Source organism: Sinocyclocheilus grahami, unplaced genomic scaffold (assembly GCF_001515645.1).
Source record: "Sinocyclocheilus grahami isolate Dianchi unplaced genomic scaffold, SAMN03320097.WGS_v1.1 scaffold1307.1, whole genome shotgun sequence".
Lineage (NCBI taxonomy): Eukaryota > Metazoa > Chordata > Actinopteri > Cypriniformes > Cyprinidae > Sinocyclocheilus > Sinocyclocheilus grahami.
Genome location: NW_015506486.1, coordinates 95,780 through 106,556, shown reverse-complemented (window position 1 = coordinate 106,556; position 10,777 = coordinate 95,780). Strand labels below are relative to the sequence as shown.

The 10,777-nt window shown below is 33.6% G+C and overlaps 1 protein-coding gene across 1 annotated transcript; it reads right to left on the bottom strand.

Annotated features, from left to right (window-relative positions):
• Nucleotides 1-4,534: 4,534 nt before the first annotated feature.
• Nucleotides 4,535-10,064, bottom strand: LOC107569052 (protein naked cuticle homolog 2-like). Its single transcript, XM_016255056.1, has 6 exons — nt 9,890-10,064; nt 8,491-8,663; nt 8,220-8,370; nt 6,297-6,348; nt 6,118-6,212; nt 4,535-5,013 (listed from the first exon to the last, which is right to left on the bottom strand). Exons 1-6 carry the CDS (start codon nt 10,062-10,064, stop codon nt 4,541-4,543), a joined length of 1,119 nt encoding a protein of 372 aa, XP_016110542.1. The 3' UTR covers nt 4,535-4,540.
• Nucleotides 10,065-10,777: the final 713 nt, after the last annotated feature.

Genomic DNA, 10,777 nt, shown 5'->3' with positions numbered 1-10,777 from the left:
TTATAAACTGATCACGGAAGATTTTTTTCCTGAAACAATTGTCTAATGTTTATTGAACGTTACTAATAGAACATTCGTTAAATTTATCTGCTTTTTAAGAATTTTCTGAAAATATAAAAAAAAAACATTTTAATGATAAAAGCATAAAAACGTTATTTATACATTGTTAATTTTTTCCTGAAACATGCATCTAACTTAAACAATCTCCTAACCACAAGTATAAACGTCCATAAACGCTCCGCACCGTTTGATTCCAGCAGAACGAGTGATTCCTCAAATCATGCTTATTTTATTTATTTATTTTGAACTGATGCTAATGAAAAAAAACAGAAACCTACACTGAATGATGGACTCGAGGCATATTTTGAGATCAAAATATCATAGACTTGATGATGGACTCATTTGACTTAGCAGCAACATAGCAACGTCCTGGAAACCAGTGGAAACTTTATATTACCAACGAGTTTCGTACGATCAGTAACCACTTACTACTTTTTGTTTTACCCTCTTAGCGAAATCTAAACACTAACGTTACGTATGGAAGCCCGTTTCCTGAATAAAAAATAAAAGAGGTAATTGCGACTTTTTATTCAATTCTGTGTAATTCAATTCTCAATTCTTTATTCAATTGATTTTTTTTTCAATTCTGTGAAAAAAAAGTCATAATTGCGAGTTAAAAAGTCATAATTGCGTGATATAAAAAGTCAGAACTGCGAGATATAAACTCACAATTCTGACAATTTTTTCTCGCAATTGTGAGTTTATATCTCGCAATTCTGACTTTTTTTCACAGAATTGTGAGATATAAACTCGCAATTCTGAGAACATATCAGTCTTTTTTACCCCCTCAAAATTGGACTTTAACTCGCAATTGCGAGTTTATATCACGCAATTCTGCGAGGAAAAAAGTCAGAATTGCGAGATATAAACTCACAATTGCGAGAGAAAAAAGTCAGAATTGCGAGTTTTTATCTTGCAATTGTAAGTTTATATCTCGCGATTCTGATTTTATATCTCACAATTCTGTGAAAAAAAGTCCGAATTGTGAGATAAAAAGTCGCAATTACCTTTTTTTTATTTTTTATTCAGTGGTGGAAACGGGCTTCCATAATTACGTTACCTGACAGGACTCTGAAATAAATATTGCGAGAAGAAATCACATTCTGTCAGGAGAGCGGCCCGAGTTTTTTAGCCAATAATTTTGCACGTTCGAGTTTACCGTGAACTGGTTGGTTGACGTTTCATTGCAGGGCGGAGTTAAAGAGAGAGGGGTGTGGCTAAAGTACTTTACCTCATTTTTACCAGTGTGGTGGTCAAAAATGTACTGTTTTTTTTTTAATTATGTACTATATTTTAATTTGTTAATGTTTTTTTATTTAATATTTTTTAGCAGATTTTTATCATACTAAAATAGATTTACGGAATAGTTTTTTTTGTTCATATAGCAAGTGCTTAAGTAAAAAAAAAAAAAATAGGTAAAAATTTACCTTCGGTCAAAAATGACCGAACAACAGAGTTAAGTCAGTTTATACATTTCTCTGACTGATAGAATGAAAGGCAGATGTCAAATGCATTAGATGTATTTTATTTAAAAAATTCAAAAAACAAATGCATATGTATAAACCATGATAAATATGCATATGCAGTATAATCATACAGTAAAATGTTTATATTCATATAGTTTTTATTTTTAAACATAAAGGATATTTTAGCATTCAAACTGGCAGTGGTGATATTTCCTCGTTCAGTCCATGGCAGGGTCTCCCAAAGGAGAAATAGACTTTTTTTCCAGAAAAGCTACAGAGCAGCACTGTTCACCTGAGAAAAAATACTTGAAGAGATGCTGTCACACAAAACCATCTGAGTGACGGAGAGAAATCTGCAGCCGAGCAGAGCATCACGGCTAAATTACACAATATGATCATTTTAAATATTATGGGGTCATTCCTTCTATGCAGTATATTTCATGACCCCATTCATACATGTCTGTATATACTGGATAAAATCCTAAAGATGGAAATCACATTAGTTTCCTTTATTGCAATTAAGTGAATTGGTTTGATTGCTGTTTTTATTTTCCCTGGGTCTCTAATTTAAATGTTTCAAATTAAATATGTATATATACACTACCAGGGAAAAGTTTGGTATAATAAAGATTCATTTATATATATTTTCAAAAAAAGTCTCTTATGATTTGAATGTTTTCTGAAGGATCGTGTGACACTGAAGACTGGAGAAATGATGCTGAAAATTCAGCTTTGAACACAGAAATAAATTATATTTTACAATATATCACAATAGAACATAGCTATTTTAAATGCTAATAATATTTCACAATATTACTGGTTTTACTGTATTTTTGATCAAATAAATGCAGCCTTGGTGAGGAGAAGAGACTTCTTTCAAAAACATAAAAAAATCTTAATTATTCCAAACCTTTGACTGCATGTGTGTGTGTGTGTGTGTGTGTGTGTGTGTGTGTGTGTGTGTGTGTGTGTGAGAGAGTGTGTGTGTGTGTGAGAGTGTGTCTGTGTATATTGCACAAATCTGTATAAGCATAATCAAAATTTCAAAAGATGGGTTAGGGTTAGGGTTGATGTCTTCATGTAAACTGTCAGCAATGACTAACTTTAGCTCTATTTTCATTCTGTTCATTGTGTAAATGATCACAATATAGTTAATAAACTTAATAAGTGCCTGAGTTTGAGCAGAGCAGATTTCTGAGGATCTGATGTATGCTTTTATAGAAATACTCGCTGAACATTCATACTGCAGAACAGGAATGACCATTACAAACCTGCTGACGGTAGAGCTGCACGATTCTGGATAAACTGAGAATAACTTGTTTTTTTTTTATTAGATTTTTTATTTTTTATTTTTTTGTCTCAAATGCAGATCACCATTCTCCCACAATTCTGAACTTAAAATAATGTGTAATTTACTAGAGGCTGTGACAAAATATTAATGGCTGCAGTCTATTTAAAAGTGTTTAATTAATTTGCATGAATTATTAAAAATGTATATATATATATATATATATATATATATATATTTATATTTCATGAACACTTTGGTATGTTCATTGGAACACAAAATTGGTTTGAATGAATGATTCAATGACTCACTCATAAATACTTCACTTGTTTCATTACTGGATGAATCAGTGTTTTTGAACAAATCTCTTGAATGAATGATTCAATGACAAATCCATTTTTTAACAGTCACTTGTTGCCACCTAGTGGAGAAACAATGCAATTGACACAAATGTTAAAAGAGTAAAAGAGTTTAATTAATTTGCATGAATATTAATAAATATATATATATATATATATATATATATATATATATATATATTTATATTTCATGAACACTTTGGTATGTTCATTGGAACACAAAATTGGTTTGAATGAATGATTCAATGACTCACTCATAAATACTTCACTTGTTTCATTACTGGATGAATCAGTGTTTTTGAACAAATCTCTTGAATGAATGATTCAATGACAAATCCATTTTTTAACAGTCACTTGTTGCCACCTAGTGGAGAAACAATGCAATTGACACAAATGTTATTTAAAGCGCCAGTTACTTTCAAAAGTTGATTTGCTCTATTTTGATCGCAACCATAGACATCAATGTTTATATCCGAGCTATAAACTTTCATCCCAGTATTTCTGTGATAATATGAGTGACTTCAAGACAGAAATAATAATTTGTGGTTAAAAAGACATGCATACTCTCTGTGTCAGCAGCAGTGCGAATGCAGATTTGAATGTTCCGGTATGACGTTTTCAAAGATTTATCGTTGTCATTTAGAAGTGAGATTGCGTGAGTGTTTGAATCACGATCGCGATCTTTTAACGATTAATCGTTAGGAGTGCGACGATAAATCGATTCGTGTATCGATTCTGGGATTATCCGAATGCATCGCGATTCTCTCTCGAATCCATTCTGAGCTTAGTTTTGAACAGCAGATGGCGCTGCATGCTTTAGAAACAGCCGTACTCTGCTTGCTTCCAAATCCTTACACACACTTGAACCTAAAATAATCATTACACGGGTGTTCATAGTGGGCTGTGTTTACATTAATCTGGCTTCATAAAAGCATTCTGAGCCGAGGTGAAGTTACATGACTCAATGCTCTTCGTGAGTGTGTGGATAAAAACTAGAGTAGAGCGCCATCTGCTGTTAAAAACTAAGCTCAGAATTGATTCCAGAGAGAATCGCGATGCATTTGGAAAATCGTAGAATCGATCCACAAATCGATTCTGCATCAATTTATCCTCGCAGCCCTGACGAACGCTCTTCTTCGTGAGCATTTGATTGTGTGGTTAAAAACTAGCCTAGAGCGCCATCTGCTGTTAAGAACTAAGCTCAGAATCGATTCCCAGAGAGAGTCGCGATACATTCGGAAAACCTCGGAATCGATCCATCAACCGATTTATCGTCACAGCCCTATTAATCGTGCAGCTCTATCTGACGGGCTCAGTCCAGCCTGAAGTGAGCTCACATCCACTGCTCTATGAGTTCGTCTGTACCATCACGTCTGGTGGTAGTGGTGATGATGATGGTGTTCGTGATGATGATGGTGTTCGTGTCGCTGGACCACAGGCAGCAGTTCGCTGACGGGCGAGGGCTGCTGTGGTTGGGTGTGTTTGGAGGGCGACAGCGCCTGTTCTCTGGCTCTGGCTCTCGATCTCTTGCTGTGGCTGTGCTGGAGACCCGTCGAGGGCTGAGGCTGGCTCTGCTGGGCGAGATGGTACACATCCGCCGGATAGAAGCCGTGGCACTTGCTGGTTTTGGCCGCAGACTGGCCGCCTTTGGAGGTGCTCCTGGGGGATCTGATGGACTGGGGCCCGGCGCGCACGCGGGGATCCGGGGCCGCGCAGGGGTGAGAGAGGACCTGAGACCGCCGCTGATGGGCGTGAGTCTCGGGCTCGTGGGAACGAGAACGGCTCTGATCGTGTGAAGACCGTGACGGCTGCTCTTGCTGAGCCGCAGGAGGAGAGGTATCTTGATGAAGGAGCAAATTAAAGAGAATATATTATATATTTTATAAAAGGTTACAAAAATCAAGGAATTATATTTTATAAAGGGTCAGAATAATTATCAAAATTACGGAAAATATATTTTATAAAGCGTCAGCACAATTATTAAAATTAAGGGAAATATACTTTAAATATAGGCTGGCAAAATGAAAAAATAAATGAAGGAGTTATAATATAAACAGTCAGCACAGTAATCAAATTTTACAAAAGGCTGGCAACATGAACAAAAATTAAGCAATCATATTTTATAAAGGGTCAGAACAACAATTAATATTTTTTAAAAGGTAGGAAAAATGGCCAAAAATTAAGGGATTATATATTATAAAGGGTCAGAACAATGGCCAAAGTTAAAGAAAATATATTTATAAAGGGTTAGCAAAATGAACACAAGTTAAGGAATTATATATTATAAAAGGTCAGAATAATATTTTATAAAGGGTCGGCACAATGAACAAAAATTAAGGAACTATATTTTATAAAGGGTCAGAACAACAATCAAAATTAAGAAAAACATCAGAAAAATGAACAAAAAATTAAGCAATTATATTTTATAAAAGAAAATTTAAAAAAATAATACTTTGGATAAAGAAAATCCTGTTTTCGGGAAAATTAATAAAACACAATTTTAAAAATCTGCATAAATTAAAAGCAGCACAAGTACTACCATGATGAGTAAAAACTTTACAATTAAAATAGTCTTATTTTTTCTTTTGCATCTCAATCATGACATTTTTATGAGAAATTGGAGGGGGTGAGCTTAATGTATGAAAATGTAAAAAAAAAGATATTAATGCCTTAAGGTCCTAATATTGCTTATTTTCATGCAAAATAGTTCTTATTTGTTTTCATTTTGTGCTGTGAAATATGACATTTCTTGATGGGTTTTGTGAGAATCACCCTTCAGTGTTTGTGAAGTATTTTTGTGTGAAATCTGACCCTGAGATTCTCCCTTTAATTTCGAATCATTCAAACAGCACACGTTTCTGTCAATTGTTTGCTGTAATGACTGGAAACGTCAGTGTTAAGGACTGTGTTTCTGTGATATTACACACGTTCAGCAGAGTCTTACTGTCAAATCTGGAGCTGTAGTTCTCTATTCCCGCCAGATCCAGGTAATGGTTTCGTCTCTCTGTGTTCTCGTCCACACAGTACTGGTTCTGACCTCTGTGAGAAACACACATCATGTCACATGTGGACATACGGCACACAAACGCTGATTCACACGACACACAAGCGCCAGCGGCTCACCTGATGTGTGTGTCCTCTGCGTGAACCGACTCGATGCGACTCAAGCGATTGTCTGAAGCAGGAGCGAAGAAAGTTCAGAAATTAGGCACAAAACCAAGTAGAGTTCCGTTTTTTAAGGCTGCTTTTACAACAGTGTCTTATTCAATCAGAAATGTGACTCTGGAGCACAAAACCAGTCATAAAGGTCCATTTTTAGAAATTGAGATTTATGCATCATCTGAAGGCTAAATAAATAAGCTTTTCATTGATGTATGGTTTGTTAGGATAGGATAATATTTGATACAACTATTTGAAAATCTGGAATCTGAGAGAGCAAAAAAACCTAAATATTGAGAAAATCATCTTTAAAGTTGTCCAAATGAAGTTCTTAGCAATGCATATTACTTATCAAAAAATTTAAATGCTAAAACACTAAAAGTTAAACTAAAATCGAAATGAAAACTGAAAAAATAAAAGCTAATAAAAAATATTAATAAAAACTATAATAGTATAAAATAATACTAAAATAACACAGCAACCATAAAATATCTAAAATGCAAAACACAGTATACAATATTTAAAAAAATATTATTTAATGTTTTATATATTAGAAATATATTTATTTGTGTAAACCCATAAATTATAACTAAAACTAAAACCACACAAAGAATCAACTAAAATAAACATTAACTGAAAAAAAAACTTTTTAGACTATATTTAAAAAAGGACAAAAACACAACAAAAAAACTTCAACTAAAATTAAAGTGAAAACAGAAAAAAAATCGATTCAAAATATTAACAAAAACACTTTTTTAGACTATATTTAAAAAAAACTAATAAAAATGACAAAAACACAAAAGTACTAAAACTTCAAATAAAATTAAAGTGAAAACAGAAAAAATTTAAATTTGATTCAAAATATTAACAAAAACTACAATAATATATCAATGATACTGATTAAAGTGTGCACTTGTTTTATAATATTAGTTTGATTGTTTTGGGTCTTTTAACTGTTAGTGCTTCATAATTTTTTGTCCATCAAGGTCCAAATTAAAAGGCAAAATAATCAAGTCAGATGAATCACCTTTAATTTGTGAAGTATTTAATTAATAATGGCTTGGTTATTTAAAATAGTAACTTTTTAAATGATATTTCCAGCTGAAATCACTGACGTAAATAACATATCATGATCTATACCGTTACTTGTACTCAGAATATAATATTTTGACATGTCACCCATCATTGCTTGTGAACACTGTTCTTGTGTGTGTGTGTGTGTGTGTGTGTGTGTGTGTGTCTGTTATGTGTGTATAATGTGTGTGTGTGTGTTATGTGTTTATAATGTGTGTATGTATGGTGTGTATGTATGGTCTGTGTCTGTCTTATGTGTGTATAATGTGTGTGTGTGTGTGTTATGTGTGTGTCTGTGTGTTATGTGTGGTGTGTGTGTGTTATGTGATGCGTGTGTGTGTGCGTGTTTATGTGGTTTATGAGGACACAAATTTGTATAATAACATGGGTATGACATAGGTATTACAACGAGATGGTGATTTATGAGGACATTTTGAGTGTCCCCGTAATTTAAAAGGCTTATAAATCATTCAGAATGAGTTTTTTTGGTGTGTGTGTCTGTGTTATGTGTGTGTGTGTGTGTGTGTGTGTGTGTGCATGCGTGCATGTGGGTGTGTGTGTGTGTGTGTGTGTGTGTCTGTGTTATGTGTGTGTGTGTGTGTGTGTGTGTGTGTGCATGCGTGTGTGTGTGTGTGTGTGTGTGTGTGTGTGTGCGTGTGTGTGGGTGTGTGTGTGTGTGTGTGTGTCTGTGTTATGTGTGTGTGTGTGTGTGTGTGTGTGTGTGCATGCGTGTGTGTGTGTGTGTGTGTGTGTGTGTGTCTGTGTTATGTGTGTGCGTGCATGTGTGTGTGTGTCTGATAGAGAGATGAGCACCGTTCCCGGTGTGTGTCGTGTCTCTCCTGCGAGCTCTGGGTTCAGGAGTGACCGTCAGCTTCACTCGAAGGGTCTTTCGTTTGCCGTTACACGAGTGATTGACAGAGGCGTCCACCACGTCATAGACAGTGTGCATCAAACTGGACATGTCCTAAAACACACACACACACACACACACAACATGAACACATTCTCATGCATTTCACTGAAGGGAATGAATGTCAGGTGTCTGTCTCTGAATGAAGCCTGTATAATAAATGTCAGTATTTACCTCCTTTGTGACTCTTCCGCTGTTGTCGAAGTCGTAGAGCGTGAAGACCCACTCCTGCCTGTTGTCATCAACCAGAGACACGTTACACTCCAGATCCTGACAGATCAAACACACACACACACACACACACACACGCGCAGTTACAAACCTGACCAGCAGGAGGACCTCAATGACTGCCAATGCCATATAAATCAACAGTCATCATTTACTCATGTTGTTTATCTATTTATTTATTGTTTTATTCTTTTCTTTTCTTTGCCAACTAGGGTTATTATGGTTGAAACTAAAACTTAAAAAAAAAATGCAAATATGAACATTAAATTAATGAAAATGAGAAATGTTGCCTTGCCAACTAAATGAATAAAGTTTAATTTTGTTACTAAATTTTGTAAAAACTGGAAAAAAAAAAACCTGAACAAACAAAAAAATTTTTAGAACAATTTTTTTTAACTATTTAAAAAAATAATAATAAAAATGACAAAAGAAAAAAATAAAAGATAATTCAAAATATTGATAGTAGTATATACTGTAAATAAAACAAAATGTAACCCACAGTAAAACGCAGTAATAAAAAAAAATTTAAATAAAAAAAAATAATAAACATTTATTATTTCAAAAATTTCTTTCAAATTAAACTTAAACTGTAATATTTAAAAGGTGAATAAAAATTACAAAAGCACACAATAAAATTACAAAAAATTTAACTGAAAACTTAACAAAAAGCTCATTCAAAAGATTAATAAAAATTATAATAGTATAAAATAATCGTAAAATAACACTGCAACCCACAAACAATCTAAAATGTAAAACACAGCAAGGCAATATTAAAAACAAAAATACAAATAAAAAAAAACATAATTCCTAACCATATTTTCTTTCAAATTAAACCTAAATTGTAATAAAAAAAAGTGAATAAAAATGAAAAAAGCACAAAACAAGATTACTAAAAATTTAAGTAAATGAAAATGAAAACAGAAGAAAAGCTAATTGAAAGTATTAATAAAAACTATAATAGTATATAAATAATACTAAAACAACACTGCAACAAACACCCTAAAAATTAAAACACATTAATACACTCTTAAATATATAAATAGAACTTAAACTAAAAATATATTATTCCAAACCATCATATTCATTCATTTACTTATGTATTTAGTGAAGCAGAAACAGATCCAGCATCCCCCGTCACTGTACTGCATGTCAAGCAGAAGCTTCATCATTTGTTTTTGCACAGAATAAAAGTCAGACAGGTTTGGAAAAACATGAGGGTGAGTAAATGATGACAGAATGTTTATTTATGGTCAAATGACTCTTTTAATAAAGGAAAGATTGAATCTGTACAGGTATAGAGTTTCGTTGGAGAGGATGTATAAGGGAGTTTTGCGTGGGATTATACAGGCGCTTTTCGTCTTCTTTTTAACCACAATTCTCGGTTTCAGCTTTTTGGCAGGAGATGCAGCTGACGGGTATCTGGTGACGAGGGTGATAATTGTTGGAGTAACGTCTGGAGATACTGCGAATGTGATTTCAGGCCTCTGGCAATGCGTTCGGATGACACTGATGTGTCTCATTCATTATGAGAGCAGAACACACACACACACACACACACACACACAGCTCTCTGTTACTGCTATTTGAGCACAAGATCAACTGGAGAGCACATTCTCTGGTATTGGGTTAAAGGAAAAATGACAGACTATGTAGACCAGCGCTGAAACTAAAACACTACCAACATTTCTGTTATTTTTTCCTCAGTATTTTTGTCTTGTTTGTCTTTTGTTTCCCTTTTAGAGATATTTGAATAGAGAGTAAATGTACTCTAAAATAGTGCTGTGAAGTCAAATCCCATTTAATGATTCAGTTTATTTGGATGATGAATCAGTTCAGTGAATCAGTTCATAAAATCATCAGAGCTGGGTAGATTACTTACAAACTGTAATCTGTTACTGATTCCCAGTTACATGACAAAAATTGTAGTTAGTAACGTAATCCATTACATTATACATTTTAGGTAATATAATCAGATTTATTATATATATTATATTATAATATATTATTATATTTTACTTTATATCAAATTAATATTTTACATAACAGGTTTTACTCTAAATTTGCTATAAAACGGAAGCCTTCTGTCTAAATTATGTTCCAAATTTGAAGTTGATATGAACAAAATAGAGGTTCCTGTGAAAGTTTATTTAGGGCGTTATATCACAAACAGCGACTGGGTGCCATCCAAACTCCATTGATTTTTTTTAATGCATTTTTCTGTCACAAATGTCTA